Here is a 22,270-nt window from a genome sequence, read left to right on the forward strand (position 1 = left end):
ATTTGTCACTGTTTGAGTGATAATGCTTCACTGAACTGTTGGCACAAGTAGATGCAAAGCATGTGCTCTACCAGGTAGAAAAAAGTAATTTATAACTTATCTACAGAGATTTTGGTTAAATTTCTTCCATGTTTGGTCATCCCAGACCTCAGGACTGCAGTTCAGACTGGTGCTATGCGTCAAAGGAACCAGTCATTGTGAGTGTGCATGATTATTCCCAGCTGACTGAACGATGTGGTCATCGCTGCCTGTGGGAGACTCTCTAAATTTGATATGATGTAATAAACTTTCTAATGGAACAATTGAGTCAGATCTGTCAGCCTCTTATTGAGCTTCACAGACTGGTCATTAATCATGTTCATCTGCACGCCCAATGATTGTGAACCCGCCTGCTCAAAACTTCATGTCTGAGCTCATACAACCAGCGCTGTCTGCATACCTCTCAGATATCTCAGATATCTGTGTCTAAGTAGGTCATAACCTATCTTAAAACAGAGTGAGATGGGACATACAAAGTATTCAAATTCACTGTATTAGCTCAAGGAAACGCCAGGCCTCTCTATATGTGACTGTTTTTTCCTGCTGCTAGTACTCAGTGAAAGTGAAAAAGAAGGGGAAGGAACAATACCTCTGCTAATACCTTATGTCTTCAGCTCACCACAGTGCATACAAACAGACAGACACTCAACACACACACAGAAAAAATAAGCACAGACCATATACTTGATACATATTGCACATTCCAGGGTATGCACTTAACAGCAGGACTTGATTATTTTCCCTGTGAACTGATGAATAGGAAGACCCTGCTATTCTGAAGCTGTTTCTAACCTCACTGTAGTGACTAATATGAGATTAGTATTATTAAAAACACAGTTTTGTCTACATTTAGACTCAAACATAAAGTATATCAGACCAAAAACCTATTTGTGTACAAAAAGAGTACAGTGTTGTAAAAGGTTTGCAACTACTTTGGCTATATTGATTGAAACATATATTGTACCTACTAGTCAGACTTATATTTTCAGAGGACCATCTTTAAACCTCAAACCACACATTTCCCAAAGTTTCAGAAAGAAATAGCTAATTAGCTGATAACTTGTTATAAAGACATTGAATGGGTGACTGACAGCACAAATGCCCAGCAAAACAGAACAAAATAAGTAAAGCAGAAAGTTCAAGCATAATTTCAAAAAAGAAAGAAAATCATGACACAGTTCTGTCAGTAAGCAGCTTTCCAGCAATAATGGACAGATCAGTGCTTCCCTCTGCTGGTGGTGTTAAAGAAGGCTGCATGGAGTCAGTGAATGAGTGTGATGCTTTTATTGTAACTAATCACGGGTTTCACAAAAGTTTGTTTTGTTTTTATCTGTTTTATTTAATTGGGTGAAACTGAATTTCTCTGCAATGCTGTGTGTGTTATTTTTATTACATAATGTGGGCAAGCCTAACCTAAGCCTAGCCTTTACTCTGTTTTGTTTAATTGCCTAATTACTCTCTTTGTTTTTAGGGCTTAGAATTACACTACATAGGTTATGGTTTAAATAGATAGGGGATACCTGTAAAAATTGGTTCTTTAACCAATGATTATATCATTTGTGTACTGATTAATTGCTATATAATATAAATCTCTATTGTGTTATTAATAGATTTTCATTATATTTGGCTCAAGAGAGTGGTGGAAAGTAACTAAGTACATCGAGTGCATTTTACAGAAGTACTTAAGTACAATTTTAAAGTAGCCTATATAATTGAGTATTTCCATATTTTGTGACTTTTTACTTCTGCTCCAAAACATTTTCCTTCTTACTCCATTGCGTTTAGTCAGTGATGAGAAATTACAAAAAAATTCTACAGAAACGTACCCTTTAACAACAACAAAACAATAAACTCGGTTTCCCAGAATGCCTCTGTGCAGGGCAGCGGCAGCGGAGGCGGGACAAAAGTTATTGGTCGCACTTTGTTGCTCGGAAACAGTTTTGCGCGCTGCCGTTTGTATGTGTGTTCGTGTGTATGTGTGTAGGCTGTGTGAAGCTCAAGTGGCTCTGTTAAACGGATTATTAGTCAGCCGGAGTGATAAAATCATGCCTACTGACGGTTCAGACACTGTTTTGCCTAGGCCGTCGTTCACCACCGGTATTTACTAAGGGATGAAGGGCAGAAAACAGAGAGCGGTCAAAGCTGGAAGCAGCAGAAGGAAAGGTAAACTGAACCGCTGTTAGCTTAGCTAGCCGCAAATGCTAACGTTGTTAAGTAGCTGTCAGTGTCACATAAGCCTCATGTTAGCTCTTTTGGTAAAATTATTCAGAAAATTAGCTTTGGCTCTCTCGGTTTGTGTCGCTGTTTTTGCGTGTGTTGTCAACTTTATTTATGTTCCTTATTTTCAATGCTGTTCGCTGTTGGATTGGAGCAGTTTGTAGTTTTTGCTAAAGGATGCTCATAACCGACGTATAAACTCCTTTTTGTCTTAAAGAAACACTGTTTAAAAGATTACCCTGTCCTAAAGGTCTCTCCCTCATTTTATCTATCTTATTTCTTTTCTTTTACTCCTATATTTTAGAGAGGAATTAATTTTCTGCCAAGGCTGCAAGGATGAAACATACAAAATTCCAAGAGTTATAGCATAATTGTCATTGTCTTTTCAATTGACTTCATTAATAAGGAGACCAAGACATACTTGTCCACATGTGTAATCATGTGGCAGTAATGTTATGAATAGAAGCATGCAGATACAGGTCAGGAGCTTCAGTTAATGTTCACATTAAATATAAGAATAGAGAAAAAACTCTGACTATGAATTTGGCATGATTGTCAGTGCCAGATGGTATGGATCAGTTGGCATAGTGTCACCAAAAGTGGAGATTTGAAGACTGGAAAAATGTTTCCCCAAAGCACAAAAGATTTTTTTAATACAGTTATCTGCAAGACAAGACTGGCCAAATATGCAACTGTATATTTACAGTTTAACTGTTTAGATCATTTTAGAAGATCTAAACATGTGGCACAATCCCTGAAATTTTCAAGCATGTAGCATGAAAAAAAAAAAGAATTACTTGTGGTACTTTGCAATTCTTTTTTTTTCTTTTTTCACTGGTATTTATTAGGGTCATGACCTATTTTAAGCCCTCCATATCACAGAAACTAAAGAAGATACAAGCTGAAAATTTTGCACTGTAGTTGTTAGGTACCATGATATTACTTACATACATTATGAAGTCAATCCAAGATGGTCAGTCAGCAGGCCTCTGTTGATGTGACCTGGAATGACCCTGCTTGATAATGGATGAAACTGCACATTATTGGAACAAATATTCGCAGATATCAGTATGTCACAATATAGAAATTGGAATCAACTTTTATTAACGTGCAGAACAGTACGACTGTTACACTTCAGCAAAACTGCAGCAAATACCACTCTTACCTGTTGCATTATATGGTGACTTTTGATGTCATTATTTACTGTGTATGCCTATTGTCTTGTCTTTGCTGATCCAAAGTAACTCTTTTGCAGTCTGCAGCGATGTGTCCCCCTCCACCAGCCTCCCTCCTCTGGTCGAGGGCCAGCTGAGATGCTTTCTGCGGGTGACAATAAACCGGGTGTTGTGGACAGTTCGTAAGCCTCCGACTGCAACATTCGTCAGGCTTCGCTGGTGGGGAGAGTCATCCAACGGGACACACTTCTTTCCAAGAGATGGATCGCAGCTCTCACAGAAGACCATCAAGACCACAACTCGCTTCGCCATCCGCTGCGGGCCAAAGCAGTTCACCTCGTATCTTACAGGTAACTAAAAAGACTAAGATATGTTAGAGTTGGCTATGCTGCAAACATATATTTTTAAAGTTTATAACTGTCGTTCATGAACAGATATGGGATCATTGGTGCTGGAAGTTCTGACAAAATCGGATCATTTGCCAATTGCACGGGCTCAGGTCGCAGGCATCTCCCATCTCTCTCTGTCAAACCCCATTAGTGGATTTTACACCCTTGTATCTCCAACATCTGAAAAACTGGGGGAGCTACAGGTGAGTGGAAACATGAATTCACGTCAACCAGTAAACTGCTTTTGTGGAACAGCACCTGGTCGTTGCAGTGACTAACTTAATGACTGCTGCATAGATTAAGAGCTCTGTAGTAGTAAGGAAACTCAGTGACCTTAGCTGAGATGAACTCTAGATTCAGTCTCTGTGCTTGTTTCTCAAACTGACACCAATGCTGCTTCATTTATCGGCAAGATAACTATTAAAAATATTACCTAATTAGCAATGTTACATAACAATATTAAACCAGTCTGACATGCTACTCCCCAAGTGTTCACAAGAACTATGTCTCAGCTGCTTTCCCCATCATAGTTTCTCTTTTTTTTCTCTTTTGAAGCCTACTTTTATTTTTTGATGACATTGCTTCAAAGTTAAGTTTAAAGATGAACTGCTTCTTTTCACAGACTGCACTAATCAACTGACTTATTAGCACGTTTTGGTGTTTAGCTTTAAAGGTGGCTCCTCTATTGACCTGCCAGTGTGGCCCCCATGAAAAAAATAGTTAAGACCTGCCTTCTGGCAATTATGTGAGCTGCTGAAGTGCCTTAAGCCAAGACAAAGATTCTCTGCCCGCAGGGATGCTGTTCTGTAGCTAACTGTGACCTTACTGTGTAGTGACAAAGAATATCATAATATTTAACAGCATAAGAACCTCAGACGTTGGATGTATTATGTCTTTGACAACTTCTTAAGCCTCTAAACATTTTTGTATCCATAATGATATCTGTAAAGAGTTTAGGAGGAATTCCGTAATGTTATGACTCATGAGTGTCTGTTATCACCCACGCCTGGTGCTCATCATTTAGAATTGTGGCATTAAAAAGCAAACCATTGAAATCCATCCGTCCACATTTTACCTTTTTTTTTTTTTATTTTCCCCCTCAGGTTTCACTCAGTTTGGAGCCTCTGACTGAAGCCTATGACAGCAGCAGCTCAGGTCCCAACACAGATATCAGTGTTGAAGTACCACAAGTCACCACACTGACTGTGCCCTCACAGCTCAGGTCACTCTCAGCTGGCAGTGGGAAAGAATCAGTTGGGAGCAGCAGTGGAAATACACCAAGGTTTGAAGTAGTTGATGTAATGTCATTGCTGTTCATAATCAAATGACTGTGACTTGTTGTAAGAGCTCACCAGTCTTAAGTTTAAATCTGAGCTTAATGATCTTATTGCATGCATGGTTGTAATATTTTCAGAGGGAAAGACCACTTATATTTCCAAAATGCCCAGAAAGACGAAGGCAAACAAGAGTCGCTTGAGAATCAGATGCCAAAAACAAACACATTTCAGAACAGCCAAACAGCTGTGAATCCAAGTCAGAAGTTTTGTGGACAAACAACCAATGATGTCCTCTCAGGTTGGTGCCAGCATCAGGTGTACTTAAATATAAATGCAAAAATTTGACAGTTTCGGGAACAAATATTTGCCATTTTCTTTCATTTCAGTTATTTTAGAGCGTGGGAATAAGCTTAGAAACGCTATGGTGGTGTCAGCTTTGACATGTGACATGGATTCTGCCCCAGCTCTGAAAGATACCCCACTGCCTCTCCCAAAGGACAACGTCCTACCGGCTCCAAGGTTAGTGTTTGTTACAAAAGTTTGTAACAAAAAAAACAAAAACAAAAAAAACCCCCAATATTTTAATATACTATAACAAGTCAGTTCAAGTCAAGTCTCAAGTCACTTTATTTATATATCGCCAAATCACACAAATCAATACAGAAGTTATCTCATAGACACTTTTCCTATGGAGGGGGACCCCACTCTTTATAATATATATTACAGACCCAACAATCCCCGCCAGAAACCTCTAGAATAATGCAGTGGTTTTCAGAAAGTTTACTGTAATCTTTTTGCCAGGACAACATGGACTATGCTGTATATACTAGGTTTAATTGATTAATTGAGACTGACGCAAACCTGCTGGTGGGAGAATGGTAACAGGTACAAAGAATAAGGAGCTAACTGAAAGTTAAGGCCTAAAGATGAATTTTAAGTTTGGATTTGAAGGCAGGAAGGTTGTTGCAGAGGAAGAAGCTATGCAGCCAGCAGATCGCAGTTTAACTCTCGGGACAGACAGGAACCCTAAATCCTGGGAATGGCAAGCACAAGATTGAATATAAGCTTGAAAGATGGAAAATAAGGTTTAAACTTTATAATGCACAGTTTATAGTACTTTAAATTCTGTCTTTGCAGGCCTTTACCTTCTCCTTCTGGGATGTTTCTTCAAAATATTCTGCATGATGATTCAACTCTCAAACACTCTGATGATGTTGCTGTGGTCTCAGACTGTGGCTTAGACTGTGTTGCTGACATGGACAGCAGAGCTGTGGATCTTCTCCTTGGCAGGTACTTGGGTGTACATTTATTTCCAAATGTGACAGAAAATTAAAGCCTTTTTTGTCTCTAATACTTGTGCTCTTCTTATCTTTTAGCTTAAACACATCTCCTCTTCCCCTCTGGGATGGAGAGGGCTTCTCCCCTAAGTCTCTGTCTGGCCATAGCAGTATTTGTGAGGATAGTGAACTAAATGATCCACAATACGATGAGAGCTTACTGGAAAATTTGTTCTACAAAACCCCTGTAAGTAGAAGATTATCTGATGATTGACAAGGAAAAGCACATACATCATATGCAATATCAGTGTCAGTTTACTTGGTTTGCTTGATTTTCTAGCAGAGGGCTCTTTAAAGTCCTTATTCTCTTCTTGCAGAGGTCAGATGCCAGGCCAGATGACACACAGGCAGAGGGTCAAGGAGCAGTGTCCTTTAGTAAAAAGCAGTCAAATGAGCAGACAAACTCTGCACCCAAGATTATTCAAGGGTAAGAGCTTTTACATGCTTCATAAGCCATCCTGCTTGGAGTTTTTTTTTTTTTCATCCTTACACCGTTTAAAAGTAGCAACTGTTAAAAAAATACAACGACATACATCATTAAAAAAACGACACTGTGCACTTCATATGAAAGTACATGTCTTTACCTTAAGGAATTATGTTAACAGACCAATTGCACAGCATATACAGGATGCACACATATATATAAACTAGATGTAACCATAATACTTTTTGTACATCACAGATAAATATTCACTATATTTTGTATGTTTTCAGTCCAAATTCAGAGCATCAGCGCTCTCCAGATGCTGGTTATATTCTTCCTGGCCTGAGCAAGGAGCAGTTGAATTTGCTGAGTTCGATCAAAGTGGCAAGAGTGACCATCGACTCCCTGACTGTACCTACAGGCAGCACAACCACCACACCCAGAAAGACCTCCATTAAAGGGAAACCTCCTCGACCATTAACCAGCAAGAAATGGTAGGCTAAACATAACATTACATTGATCTCATTTAAAAATATAATTATTATAACTAACAAAAGCCTGGGACATTACCCGTGTTTCTTTTTATTTCAGCACTTACTTTGTTGAGTATGTGTTCCCGATGGCATCCACTTCTAGTCCACATGATCGCGAGAAAGTTGGAGATGGGGAGGTGACCAGAGCTGTTTCCAGTAAAGTAACAAGAGGAGGTATGATGTGCTAGAATTTGCTTTTTTGAAACCCACCTGAGTGAAAAACACTCTTTGTCAGTCTGTGGTACTGGTTTGTGACTGCTTCTGACACACATGTACATTCTTTTTTTGTTTTTAAGCGGTTAAGTTCCTCCAGCAGTCTGTGTTTCCTGTCCACTTCAGCACAGCAGCAGTTAAACAGTGGTGGAAAACTGATCTTATTTTCAAGATTTACTCACGAAGGATTGACCAAAAGAAAGTAAGTAGCTTTGGAGTAAACATATCTCATTTGATTGGTTAAAATGAGTAATAGTATTTAAGGGTGAGTGACTGACTACAGTCTACAGATTAAATTTGGGTCTACTTAAATTTAGTGGTTATAATGTCAGTTGCTGTGGTAATAAATTGTGTTCATCACATGTGTTCAACACATACCTATTACTGCATCAACCTAATATTAATGTCATTTAGCATTTGTGGATATTTACACCCTTTGCTTTCTTTTGCAAAGTATTCATTTAAAGTCTGTTATTATATTTCTGACATGTGATATGCCATTTATCTCTGCTAAAAATGAGACTGCTATTAATGGAATTGTGTTAAATAATGCTTCCATAAATAAATAATTTCATAAATAAATAAAACTCATCACTATATGAACAAATGACCATGTTTTACCTTTTTCTTGTTGCAGCCTGTTCCTGTTGGCAGAGCAGTTCACCCAATGCGTAGTCTGCTGCAGGATAAGCAGCTGAGTCAGTCTGTTGTTTTACCTGTACAGAGCCTGGAAGGAAACAGTGAAATAAAGGAGACTGGACCTCTTGTGGTAATATACTGCTTTTTTCTCCCAGTGATAAATGTTTGCAAGCCCTGACGGTGGTGACATAGAGGTCATATTATTTTTTTCAGGTGTCATTAGAGCTTGCAACAGACAGCAAAGATTTCTCCTCTGGAAAAAGCAAAAACACATCACTCTCACAGGCTGCACCCAGTCCACAGAGAGAGACCAGCTCCAGATCTCAACCTGTTCACACTGGTAGAGAGGAGTTACCTGCTCACTCTTTAGAAGACCCCAGACTAAATGTTTGGAGTCCTCAGAAACCCACTAAAGAACCCACTCGTCATCCCAGCCTGCACACCTCCTCTCATGAATCATGGCAGCAGGTAGAAGAGGACCCTGAGGTCCTGCTGCATACGTTACTCATGGTGCCAGATGGAAAGAACTTCAGCTGTGGGCCTGTGCAGGCTCCAAATGTGTACTTGAACTGTAAACTCTTTTGGTGTGATGAGATGGCAAGATCTGTTGTCAGCTGGGGTCACGCGAACCCTTCTTTCAACTTTGTTCAGGTTAGTCCAGGAGATGGTGTCTTCTAACCATATCCAAAAGTTTAACTAAGCTGCAGCAAAGCAATGTGAATGCAATAGCCCATTGACCCACAAGACCTTTTCTCCTTCCTGTTTGTTAGGTGACTCCTGTGGCCTTAACAACTAAGCTGTTGGAGCGGATGAAGAATAACGTGATGGTAATCGAGGTGTGGCAGAAAACAGGAAGCTTAGGGCAAGATCGACTCCTGGGCCTTGTTAAATTACCTCTTCACCAGTTCTACATGTCATTTAGGTGAGTCAGGGAAAGATGACACATTTTCAGTGAAAAAAAACAAAAAACTTTCTGTCTGAATTTACAGAGACTGGGAATCATCACAAAATATATACATATACATATATATAATATAAAGTTTGCTCGTTCTGACCTCGTGAATGTCAATATTTGTTGTTTTCCCAGTTGACTACTCAAGAAAATAATAAACAGAATGATAATGATGATTATTGTTAGCTACATGAAATACAACTGTGATATCTTAGTTCAGAGCAGACAAAAATTTTACTTTATTGGAATCCTTTACATTCTTTTTTACTCGCCCTCTGGCAGCATAAAACATTTGGGGGTTATTTTAGGTGTAAAGGAGAACAAACCTGGTCTGTTTGAATTTCAATAGAGTGCACAATGAGGTTCCCTTTTTTTATAAAATTATGGCAAATATGCTGTATGGTAACTGGACATTATCTTACATAGACATAGATCTTAATTCAAATATTAATTCAAATGTAGAAGAGTATATGTGGGAAAACAGTGTCGGTTTTGTCCCCCCCCCCCCCCCCCTTTTGGAAACAAGTAGTCAAAAATATTGGATACTTTTACATTTGAACTTTAATTGAGCTTTAAGGATTGTCCTCTGTCATTGGAAGAGTCAGAGAAAGCCTGTTTTTGAAATATTACTGGTTTCATTTATTTTCTTTAGATTAGCTGATTATTTTATCTGTTCTTAATTGACTCGCTGTAATATATTGTCATGTGTTGCATTATGTTTGATATCTTTTGGAAAACTTCATAAAAAACTTGACTTGCAAAAAAAAGGAAAAAAGAAAACAAAAACCAAACATTCCCTCTGGGAGGCGCTGTGGTAGGCCTGCTCCACAGAAAATGTTGTAAATGTCACAACCTGCTATAAACTCTCTTAGTGGGGCTGCATGTGATACCAGTAACCCTCCTCTCTTGTTTTTTATCCCCTCCAGGGATCCAAAGATCACCCATCTTCTTCTCCAGGCACAGTACCCTGTTTTAGGGGTTGACTGCTACATGCCGGTCATTGATGTATTCTCAGGCAGTTGTAAGGGCAACCTCAGGGTTGTTTTGGCTATGGGTGGATCAGAGCAGATAGTTAACCTCCAGCGCACAAGGGATGAAGAATATGACTCTTTGTCTCATCTTGTGAAACCAGTTCATCTTCTTGATTACCAGCCACATTCACAAACAAAGGTCAGTGTTAATAAAGTTGCACCTTTTAATCAGAGCATGTTTCTTTCTTCCTCCAGTGTGTGGGCATGGACAAGAATATACTGTGCTGAAAAGATAACGAGTTCCTTTCACCTCCTTTAACACTTGTTTCTCCCTCAGATGATGTCAGCAAAAGAGGAGGTTATGAGAGAGCATCTGTTTATGATACGAGTGGAGAAGGTAAACGGGCTAACGCCTCTGCAGTCTACAGTGTGGGGTGAAGCTGACTGCTACGTCCAGTACAGTTTCCCCTGTCAGGACGGTGACCCTGCTGCAGCAGTGGACCATAACCCCATAGAGAGTAGTAAGGCAATCTTAGTTTATAAAAATGAACTAAAATCACCCAAGAAGTCTTTTCTTCCATTGCATTATTCTAACCTTTGTATCATTACCAATAGGTGTGAACCTGAAGCTGTTTCGTACCACCACCACTCTCTGTGTGCCTGACCCAGCATTTGGTCACACTGAGACTCATGTACTTCTGGTTCCCGAGGGAGTGCCTGTTCAGAGGTTGCTGCTCAGCTTTCTTTCAAGTCAAGGCTTAAGCAGTGGAGGAGGTGTCCAGTTTGAAGTGTGGTGCAGGTCTGTCGTTGCCAACGTTCTTAACCATCTAAATAAAATTTGAACTTGTAATGACACACTCACAGCTAAAATGTTAATTACAAACGTGACATTTACACCAATATATAACCTCCTAGGGTATAATATGTGTGAATAGTGAGTTATGCCACTGTATTAAAGTGTTGCAAATCATGCAATAGCTATGTTGGGAAACCCACTGCTGCTGAAATGTGCCCCTTAAAAATATATGTTCAACTTTGTTTCCTTGCCTTATTTGCGTGGCCAGACATTTTGTTAATGTCCAGCAGAGCGACTACAACATGTAACACTAAAGAAAAACATCTGCAAAGCAGTTTGTAGTCCAAACATCCACCTTGCTGCATTTCTCACTGTCTTGTAAATGAAAGGATGTAAACATTACACTGTTATTTTAGGTATAAATATACGATAAAGCCTTATAATACACAATTCACCTATTGCATTACTGCTTGAAGCAACACTTAAGTGTCAGTGTTATCAGTTATATAAGTTTGGTTGTAAATTAATAGCTTACAATTTTTAAATATATTAAATATATTATACCTGTTTGTTTAATTTGAATTATTGCTATATCTCTGCAGATATTACTATCCAAATGTCAGAGATCAGCTTGTGGCCAAAGGACTGCTTCCATTGTCCAAGCTGTGTGCCCTGGTCACATTGCAGAGACAACACCCTAATGAGGCCCAAATGTTCTCCCTACCCCTGATTCCCAGGACAGATAGTCCCACAGAGCATCAGCCCCAGCCCTCAGGTATAGGGACATACAGAGCAATGGCATTATAATACTGCATGGACATATATTTGGCATGTGTGATGTTGTGACCCGTCCATTTTGTTTCTCAGGCCTGCTGGATGTTTGCATTCGGTACAAGCACCGCCCCGTGAGTCATGGACGGACTGGCAGAGGAGCTGTCTCTCGTGTTGTGACACTTGTGGTTCAAGTGCAAAGAGCATCAGGTCTGCAGGCAGCAGCAAGGTACATCACTATCATCATGTTCTTTTTTCAGAATGGAAACTATGAAGTATTAAGTATATAATTTTGTCTGGAAAGCTGCTGCTAAAATATCTGTCACAAGCACGACACAAAGTGCTGGAAAGAGACAATGCTGTTAAATTTTCATCTGTAAGTTTTGAGATTGATGAAATTTAGCTCCATTTATTGGTGTCTGATGGCAAGTGTTTCAGCAGTGCAGCAGATATCAAAATTTCACTGCATCAAACTGAAAGTATTTGATCTTGTATTGCAGGGTGTTATCAGAACAAGATGAAAGGTTCAGCTACTTTGTCAGTGTTGGGGTGAACACATATGTCACAGTCCAGCTCTCCTTCTTGCCTGAGAGTGAGAAGAGGTGCACCCGCATAGCTGCCAGGACCTTCTGCCCCGAGTTTGACCACCACATGGAGGTGTCCTGTGATCTGCTGGTTCAGAGAAGCACCGGAGAAACCTGCAGCCTGGTTGAGCAGCTGGAAGAGGCTTCTGCTGTCTTTACTGTTTGGAACCGAGACAGTCGCAAAGGTTAAAGAGAACTTATTATGCCTTAATCAGCATTATTAGAGATTAATGTAAATGTTGAAAATGGTAACATTTAACATGCATAATTTAAATTTTTGACTGCAAGTTTGTTTTTTTATGCTGTCCCTGTTTATATAGACCTGAGACCATCAGTTGATTAATCTCTGGAAAGACAATTTGATGATCAGTTCATTGTTTAGCATGTCATATTTAAAGAAATCCAAATTTACATTGTGTTAAACCTCTGAAATTTTTTTAGTTTTCTTAGTCTTCATGTTCTGTGATGTTTCGAAAAAACAAGCAATTCAAAAAATAATCAGCAAATTATTCGATAATGAAAATAATTGCTAGTTGCTGCCCTGATTTGTATAGGATTCATACAAATGAATATAAGTCTACATAGCTGGAATGTAATAAAGCTGGCACAAGGATGAGTAAGTATTACCTCTGTCTTTGGCATCAAGTTGTTCCAAAATGTATTTTTGAATTTGTTCAGAAGATTTTTTTTATTGAAGCAGTATTTTTTAAAGTTCTTAGCTCCAACTGCCATTATTGGTGTCTATCTGTAATACTCTTAATTTATATTGTGCTAATTTTTCTGTAGCAGCAAATGTTTCCAAGCCTAAAGATGTGGTGTTAGGCACAGTGAAGATACCACTAGCTGATCTCATCAATAAAAGAACAGGTATATTGCACTCTTAATTACTGCTGAACCAAGTCCAATGTCTGATAAACAAAGTTATGATGTTGTGTTTTTTTATTTTCTAAACTTAAAGGTATTTCTGGCTGGTTTGGAGTGTACATCCCTCAGGAAACAAGTTCTTCTCAGCACCAGCATGTCTTGGTCGGGGGTTTAGAGGTCTCTGTCAACTTTGCCCACCACGCAGACAGAGAAAGAGTCATTAAAGCTGCTCAGGGTTTAGGCTGGGTAATGGCCCAGAGTCAGTATGAAATGCAGGATGAGGAAGAATCCTGGGAAGAAAGCATGAAGAAACTCTCGCTAACTATTTCAATGCCTAGAGCGTGGATACCAGTCCACTGTTTGCTTCTGCCAGGCCACAGTGAGCTTCAGCGCTCCACCTATTGCTACTTCAGGTACAAGTTTTATGAACAGGAGGCCTTCTGCTCTCAGATGAAACACCCATCTGTCACAGAGGGTGGGAAGGACAACCAGGCCACAGTAAGTTTTGAAGGAAGTAGAACTGTGGAGCTGAGGAGGACTCAACCTTTAATGTGGTATCTACGAGAGGAGAGGCTGGAGGTGCAGGTGTGGGTTGCCTTCAAGAAGGACAAAACCAGAAGACCCACTGACAAAGACCGGCTGATTGGGTCAACATTTGTTGATCTGTCCTCTCTGGCAAAGAAGCCCAAGCAGAAGATGACTCTCAGTGGTGAGAAATGATTAATTGTGTTATAATTTAACTGATGATAATTTTATGGCTCTATTTCTGTGTATAATCCTGGTTTTGTGATTTCACAGGTGTGTACCCCCTGTTCAGGCGTTCTGCAACAGATCTACTAGGGGCAGCTCTCAGGGTGCACATCACCCTGACGGCAGGTTCTGTCCCCAGGAAGGCATCTGCTGGAGCTGACACTCAGATGGACTCTGACAGCCAGGGGGAGCTCTTATCAGAGGAGGTGGAAACAGCAGATCGACCCCCCTCGCCCACTTCACCCGAAAACTGTACACCAAGCAGAAAAAAGAATAAATCCTCCCGAACCACTCCAGACATCACATCTGTGCAGCATACAGGAATGAGCATGGATGAATCTTTCCCTGTGACTGTCACAGTGGACCGAGCGATGCACCTGAATCTGAAAGGTGAGTCTATGATCCAGGATTTATTTTAAATTTTTTCCTGTCTTTTATGTACATTAAATAAAACATATCCCTCTCTGGCAGGCTGTCCTCTGGCAGAGCGCAGTGAAGGGACACCATGCTGCTATGTTTCATACGTCACCGCTGACTCTGCTGAACCAGTGTCCACAGCTGTCATAGCCAGCACTGACTGCCCTGTCTGGGACCATCAGCATGAGTGCAGGTCAAGTTATATACAACACATTAACTTAGATATTTGAAGATATGTAGACTACATTAAAATTAATATCAGTCTGATGTTTCATTTCAAATTTCCAGACTCTCAAAGCAGCTTCTTGTTGATCCACAACAATCGCTCGTGTTCAAAGTCTGGCACAAAGGAGGTACAGGAGGCAGTGCAGTTCATGATTTGTGTTACATTAATCTGTTTTCATACATTAATTCATTTTTGGGTTATTTTGCTTCCATAGAAATGGAGAGGGTGCTTGGATTTGCCTCTGTAGACCTGTCCCCTTTACTCTGTGGATTCAAGTCAGTGTGTGGTTGGTACAACATCACAGACTTCAGTGGTCAATGTCATGGCCAGCTCAAAGTGTCTGTCACTCCGCTAAAGGGGGTCCAAGACCTCCGAGGACAAAGAAAAACAGTGAATGAAGAAGCTGCCAAAAACTCACCGGTGAGAAATTATTCATACATACAGAATACCTTTCAGAAAAAATATCATCAAACAAGTGTCTAATTCTTAAAGATTAATGAGGATGAATGTGTTTGATTACAGGTTTTATTTCAGGCCCTTCCTCTCAGCTATCACACCACAGCCACTTACAGTAGCTTCCCCTCTCACATCAGCCGCTACCCTGAGCAGAAAATCTCGTCACCTGACCACACGGACAGGATGTTCTCTGAAAGGTTTCTAAAGTACACCTTTTAATTCAATCATTATTTAAAAATGTATCCGCACGCTCTCCACCACTGTATTTATATGTCTGTTCAGGTGCAGTGAGAGTGACCGTCATTTTGAGCACATGGACAAAGTGCGTCTTTACCATCAGAGTCTGCAGGAGCAAACAGCAGCTCACTCTGTCTGCAGCAGCAGCACAGGTGACATCAATCCCTCCAGCTCATTCCTGTTTTCAGCGCTCAGGTATCAGTCCTCACATAGACAGACCAACATCGTTGCTTTGTAGATTATTTAAATTTTTTTTTCATCTGAGCTTTGACTTTGTTTTTACAGGAAAAAACTAAGCGAGCTCGACAACATCCAAAGATATTTCAGTCGTAAACTTTCCACTCCCGCGTTCCCATCTGTCACTGAGCAGGACTGTCCTACCAAACAAGAGGAACAGAGGGAGTCAGATATAGACACAACTCAGCTTCTTCTCAAGTCCAACCAGTTAGTTGGTGAAGTCAACAATATCATTAATGGTGAGCTGCTCATCCATGAAGGGTGTTCACTTAATGTGTTTGAAATTACCAGCTATATGTGTCAAATTCACTGCCATTTTTTCCAACAGTAGTCTTGAATACATCACTTGAGCATTTAGAATTGGTTTGATGGATGTTACGTTTCTTTTCAAAATGGACATTATTACATTTTACCATTTACAGATAATTCTTGGCAGGTAAACTTTACCCAACCTCAGCAGTTGACCCAGAGTTCATTGTGGATACAGTCTGTGTAGCTTGCACACTGCTACCATAAAAGGAGGCATCACTGGTCCTTCTTCAGTCTTCAGTAGGAGGACCAGTGAAGCTGAAATATCAACTAATGGAATCAGGTCAATGCTGCATTGTTGTCACTCAGAAAGTACTCCTGCGACTTATATCAAGTTTTATTATACGTTTGTTTAAGGTTTATTATATGTTTGTTTAAGATTATGAGATTATTCTCATAATCTTCTGATCATTTTCTTGATTAATCAGTTCATTGTTATGTCTACAGCTGCAATGATTAATAGTTTGACAGAAAATTAATTGCTGGTGATGGAATGATCATTTAAGTCATTTGTAAAAATGTCAAAATATTGGTCGTTTCTAGCTTCTCTGTTTGTCCTTGTCTAAATATCTTTGAATTCTGGACTGTTGGAAATTGTAATAAGCATTTTTCACTTTTTACAGTCATTTTATAGTCAAAAAAATTATTGAAAAGATAATCAGCCCTCAATTAAATGTCTTGACAATTGTGAAAAATGCCCCTTATAATTTCTAAGGTGTATTCACATTGCTAGTTTTATCTGACCATCAGTCCAAAACTCAAAGACAAATAACAAAAAAGCATCAAATTCTCATGTAACTGACAAACAAAGATAGTAAAAAAAATCAGAAGCCTGATCTTCTTAGTGGTGTAGCTAAAATCTCCACTGTCCTCCTCACACAGACCTACGAGGAAACCACCTGGAGACGATTCCCTCCAACTCCCAGAGCAGCTCGACAGACTCACCTGTTGGAGAAAGCAACCCGCAAACTATCCCTGAGAGTATCTCCAGTCTACACAGAGCTTCAAATTCTTCCCATGAACATGTGTCTCCTCTACCGTCACCTCTTCCAAAGATGTCTGAGAACCATACATACTCTGAGGCTGAGGAAGAAACACATAGACAAAACTACAAAGTTACTGAGTCCGAGGACGAAAACGAAGAAAGAACAGATGAAGATGAAGATGGAACAGACTGCAGACGGGACGAGGGAACTAATGATGATGAAGAGGAAGATGAAGATTACGAAGAGGTTGTGGTGAAGCCGAGGCATCTAAATGAGGTAACCTCTTTAACAGACAAAACCAGTCCTTGGACCAGCATCCTGTCAGACCCTGACATGGTTGCTTTGGAGAGCCTGGAGGCAGACTTGAGCCAAGACGAGGATGAGAAGAGGCAGATGGCGAATCTGGAAACTCCTGATTCCAGTGGGAAACACGAATGTACAGGACGAGAGGAAAGTGACAGTTTTAATGGATCAGCAGAAGATGCTTCAGACAGAGAGAGAGATGATGAAAGGACAGTACAAGCTTTAGATCAAAGACAAGCAAAAGGGCCTCACAGCCCCAAAAAGGGGTCAGATGATACTAGTCCATCACCCACCATACAGCCCACCACAGATACCCCTGATGCTTCCCTGGATGATCAAGATTCATCGCCCCAATCGTATCCTTAATCGGTATTTATTGATGTGTTTCTGCCTGTCACATTAGTTTTTTTGTTTGTTTTTACTTGGTTCAGTAATGACAAAACTAGTTCAGTGTGTGAATTATCCATGGGGTCACTTCAACCAGAGTTTGTGGTGTATTTTGTTCACCACATTTATATCACTGAGGGTAGGTATACATCCTCCAAAATGACCATACAGTTGAATCAATACCTTGCTAAAAAGTTTTTAACAAAAACTGAACAATTGTAAAAATTGTCTCTGCTTGTAGGTGAGTTTGAAAATGCCTTTTTACCATTTACCAGAGTCTTTGATCTTAACTGGCCTGTATGATGCCAACATGCTTTCTAGAATGTTTTTTTTAACCTTTTACATTAAGCTGTGTCCCTGTGGTGGTCCCTAATTTCTTCCTCCCCTCTCACCAACTGGAGGCATCTATGAGAGCTATAAAATTAGCTCCTTCCTTCTCTCAGCCGTCCGGTGACCCAGTGAGTATTTGTCACCAGCTCTACCTCTGGCATTCACACTCCCTCTCTCACCCCTTTTACTTTTCACTCCTGTCTCACTGGATATCTGAATGTCTTGGTATTATTATAATTTTTGAATTTTATTCATTCCTATTTGAAGAACTCATTACTAGTACTCATTTCTCAGAAAATTTTACCCAGTGCCGTGCAAAATCATTGTGTTATTAATAGATCACATTGCACATGATGCATGCTGAACAGAAGCCAGTCAAGACAGGACAGTGTTGGACAGTGTGTACCGACCTGAGTTCACTGTAATTTAACTCTCATTCGTGCAGTATTGACAGGTTGAGGTCTACCCAGTGTTATATAATCTGACTCAAACAGAACAAGTATGTCAAATAGAAACTGTACACACACCCTTAAAAAGTTCACACAAATAAAGAATATTTTAGTTGTAAACATAAAAATGTGCATCCTGATCTACAAAAACTAAGAGAGAGACCTATTAATGATATTCAAGTTAACTTAAGAGGATCAGATCACAACCCGCCAACAGCCCAACCACTGACCACATCCCTGGAAATACTGAGTTGTCATTCCCAATGAAACGGTTTACAATAAAGTGAGAAATAACAGTGGAATAGATAGATGTTTCTATAGAGTAGTTGAATTGTTTTGGCTTTCCATGTGTCCACTCTGGTTATAAAACAGAGCTTCTAACAAAGAGAGGGAGAGTGAATGACACTAATACTTTACAGCTACATTTCATTTTTTTGCCATTCTGTCAGGATTCCTGTCAGTGCTGATGCTTTTACACTCTTAGACCATCACTGCAGCTCAGGATAACAAGAGGCAACTTTGTTTTCAATAGCAGGTTCAGTGTGCAGATACAAAACAAAAACAAGTCCATTATAGTTACTCAGTCTGAAATATTTAATATTATCAAATTATTTCTAGTGTTTCAACAACCTCTTATTCTAGGTATGCAGTTATGTTATTTACATTCCACCCTGTTGAATATCACTTTCTGCTCACACTATAACTCCCACAGGTATCACTGTTGCATCTTTTTATATTCAATACTTTATTCATGATTCACACAATGTCGCTTGTAATTAGAAACAATAGGCAAAGCTAAACTGATAAGATGGCTAAAACCTGAGTTGACAGAGCCATTTAATAGCCAACCTGGTTATACAGGATCACTCTTAGAATCAGTGAAGTTAGGTAAGCCTGGTGTTCATTGTTCCAACAGCAAACGTATCATCTATCTACCTTTATTTAGTGTCAATGCACTGCTAATGTTTTTCCCTGCCACACTGTCTTTGCTTTAGAACAGAAGTTGACAAAGTACTTTGAACAGTCATAAAATCAAAAGAAGAATGTGTTTGTATTTCATCTGTCACCTTCAGCTGAGTCTATTCAGAGACTCTGCTGTCACATAACTAAAGGTCTACGATGGCTGTTTTGTTGCAAGAACAAAACACTCCCCTCTGCCCTGAATATTAGCCCTGTCCTTAACAGTGAGTCAGGGCTCAGGCATCTGTGCTGATCAAACACTGTTACAAGGTAAAACTACACTAATAACACGTGTTGAAAATAACTGGCATGATGAATCAAACTGCAGGAGGTAATTAGTTTATTGAATTGAACATAAGTATATAAGATATAATCAAATAAAAACATCAGGTCCAAATAAGAATGTTTAAACAATAATAAAAAAATCTGACACATAAATAAATCTCTTAAAGGACATGACCATGGCCCAACATTTAAAGGTAGTATGCAGCATAACTAAGAATCTTGTCTGTTCTATGACGAGGGAAGTTAAATCATTTTTGTTGCACAGAAATTTTACCTGGATGTGTGATGATGTAATAGTAAATGTCTTTCATGTCTCTACTCTTTTATTTAATTTTAAGTAGATATTTGCATACATTTATCAGATTTCAGCTGGATATTGTGTATGTTCTTATGCTGTGATAAATTGTTACACAGCATAAAAACATACACAATATCCAGCTTTATTGTCACGGGCTTTTCACTGGTTAAAAAGAGAAAAAGAATAATAATGATGAAAGTATACAAGTGCCCCACGAGCATGTTGCACAGTAGATTCAGAAAATATTCAAATCTCTTCACTTCTTGCACAGGTAATTGTTACATTTACAATTTAAAATGGATTACATTAAATTTTATTGGCAAATAATTCTACTCTGACGGTAAAAACATGTTTGTTTTTTTTTATTTTATGCAGTTTTTAAAAGCCAGAAACTGAAATAATTTATTTACAGAAATATTCAAGCTCCAACTGATGCAAACTTAGTGTGTGTCCTATTTGCTTTGAGGGTCTTTGAAAAAGTTCTATAACTTGTTGGAGTTCCTCTGTGGCAAATTCTGTGTATCCTGAGTGGGAACAAGTGTTCACGTCAGCTTCTGACCTGTAATTCATGGTCGGAGATATTGGAAATTTCTGGTCTCTGACGATATCTCTGTCATGGTGAAAAGAATTAGATATGTCAACAAACTTTTGGCAGGATGGCTGGAAATGCACCACTGCTGGAAGTTACATCAAAATATAATCCACCATTAACACTTATAAGATTAGTATATTGATGCATCACTATGCATATTCAATGGAACATAAAATGAAACTTTATAGTTTGAAAAACTAAAAGTGTCAGATTTTCGGTTTGTCCATATTCTGGAAAGTAAAAAGCACAGTTACATATAACGCAGTGTGTACCTAGAGTCGTCTGTAATGTGTACGTCAGACAGTTCAGCCGGATGACTTATAGTCAGCTATTTCTGCGTCACACTATTGTTAATGGATCCTGTCTGAAGGAGGGTGTGGAGAGAGCTCGACTAGCCAGGTGTTGCAGCATGAACTGGGGGGTGAATGACTCTGAAGATTGTACACTATCTCTACAGTCTGACACGCCTGACAAGCCTGTTTGACAGTCTTTCCATTAACATGAATGTTTACCCAAAGAAAGTCTTGTGTCCATGTTTTACTGGAGACTCATGTATTACTGTGCTTTATTGTTCTTTGAACAATTTGCCTGCTTGTTTGTGTAGAGTAACGCCTTGTAGGTCTGTCATCTTAGTACACCGTTATTCATTTATTTATTTCAAGTTCTGTATGTTCAGTACAATAGAAAGTATTCTTAGGCAGCTCTTTTTTGTGTTTTTAATCTTTCCAGGGGCTGATCTCACCAGTTCACAGCTTTCCTCATCGCAGAGGTCCTCCACAGCGTCCCAACATGTCACCATCATCCATGAAGAAAGAGACAGAAAGAATAGCAAAAATATTTGCAGCTCACTTTGATGAGAATCGCTAGTATTTGGTGCAAAACATTTCTGATCACATTTTGTCTGCTCAGTGGTTTCAGACTGTGAAAAAAATCATGTAAATTAAATGTAACATTTTGTAATTTTATAAATAAATATTTGCTGTTTTAAACACTGGAAGCCTCTTTTATTTGTTCTGTTGACAGTGTATATGATTTTTTCCTACTAGTGAACCTGTTTCTTGGAACATGCCTCAGGCTATGTCAAGATATACTGCCTGACTGTCTGAACCTGTGCTTCATTTGGCAGATGCACATTTCTGTTTGAAGGCCCAGTAGTTCAGAAATATTTGACACTTTTACATGTTGGAACGTGAATGTATGAATGTTTGTATCTGGGGTTTTTTGTGCTGCACTGCTGTTCAAAAGGCTTCTCAGTTTAATGATATCAGTGGATATAGTGGTAGGTTTAAAATGATGATTTTAAAACAGTACGTATTTAAGGTGTCCTAGGTGCATTTGTGAACAATACAACATTGTATGTTAATTCCATTTATATGGGTTTCTGGTCATATTTGTAAAGAAATTAGGGTTTAGAGCAGAGTAAAACAAGCTCTAAAATAGATGTGTGGAGGCAATGTGCTGTGTTTTCTGATTCTCTTTGGATTTACAGCACCAGTCCAGGAGTCACTTCAGTCAGAAGTCCAAACCTGCACATTGAGGCTTTCAAATACAATATGCTAAAGATGTCCTTCAGCAATTTACTATTGCACTTTCAGGGTACTTGAAAAAGACACCGAAAATGCATAGAAGTCCATGTAGCAGAGGCAGAGACATCCTGACTTTCAGGCCCTAGTATGAATCTTAAAAACAGTGGATTCTGTCATTTCCACAGTGCAACTTGACAGAGCCTTTAGATGGAGAACACTGCTTTTCAACTACACCAAAGCTTTGAACTGAGGGTTTCCATTCAACAACTTGTGGTCCTCAAGCCATCTGAAGACTACAAATTTAATTCTCAGAAGTGGCAAAGCTGAAGTAGCAAATGGCA

General features: G+C 39.3%; 1 protein-coding gene across 2 annotated transcripts; it reads left to right on the plus strand.

The window, feature by feature from the left end:
- The first annotated feature begins 1,936 nt into the window (after positions 1–1,936).
- c2cd3 (C2 domain containing 3 centriole elongation regulator) lies at positions 1,937–21,395 on the plus strand. Of its 2 annotated transcripts, none has more exons than XM_071496396.1 (33): positions 1,937–2,202; positions 3,512–3,781; positions 3,866–4,023; positions 4,924–5,102; positions 5,235–5,395; positions 5,484–5,616; positions 6,235–6,387; positions 6,474–6,621; positions 6,752–6,861; positions 7,149–7,352; positions 7,450–7,565; positions 7,688–7,806; positions 8,242–8,373; positions 8,457–8,894; positions 9,014–9,165; positions 10,122–10,365; positions 10,504–10,687; positions 10,782–10,965; positions 11,565–11,737; positions 11,830–11,962; positions 12,234–12,502; positions 13,104–13,184; positions 13,276–13,890; positions 13,980–14,321; positions 14,403–14,541; positions 14,637–14,701; positions 14,789–14,994; positions 15,097–15,227; positions 15,313–15,462; positions 15,553–15,743; positions 16,696–17,458; positions 17,839–17,947; positions 21,133–21,395. In XM_071496396.1, exons 1-33 carry the CDS (start codon positions 2,151–2,153, stop codon positions 21,268–21,270), a joined length of 6,642 nt encoding a protein of 2,213 aa, XP_071352497.1. In that variant the 5' UTR covers positions 1,937–2,150; the 3' UTR covers positions 21,271–21,395. The 2 variants fall into 2 exon arrangements, with proteins under 2 accessions (XP_071352497.1, XP_071352498.1); XM_071496397.1 differs by having other exon boundaries at positions 13,107–13,184.
- The last annotated feature ends 875 nt before the right edge of the window (positions 21,396–22,270 follow it).

This window comes from Trachinotus anak, unplaced genomic scaffold (assembly GCF_046630095.1).
Source record: "Trachinotus anak isolate AG129_WGS33_773 ecotype Australia unplaced genomic scaffold, CSIRO_AGI_Tana_v1 ptg000014l, whole genome shotgun sequence".
Classification (NCBI taxonomy): domain Eukaryota; kingdom Metazoa; phylum Chordata; class Actinopteri; order Carangiformes; family Carangidae; genus Trachinotus; species Trachinotus anak.

What these genes read in the sequence shown, in the direction of transcription:
- c2cd3 (XM_071496396.1), top strand. Translation starts at nt 2,151, where the DNA reads ATGAAGGGCAGAAAACAGAGAGCGGTCAAAGCTGGAAGCAGCAGAAGG. An exon ending in GCAGAAGATGACTCTCAGTG is followed by an intron (nt 13,891 to 13,979) that starts GTGAGAAATGAT and finishes GTGATTTCACAG; the next exon opens with GTGTGTACCCCCTGTTCAGG. An exon ending in CAAGATTCATCGCCCCAATC is followed by an intron (nt 17,459 to 17,838) that starts GTATCCTTAATC and finishes TTTTACATTAAG; the next exon opens with CTGTGTCCCTGTGGTGGTCC.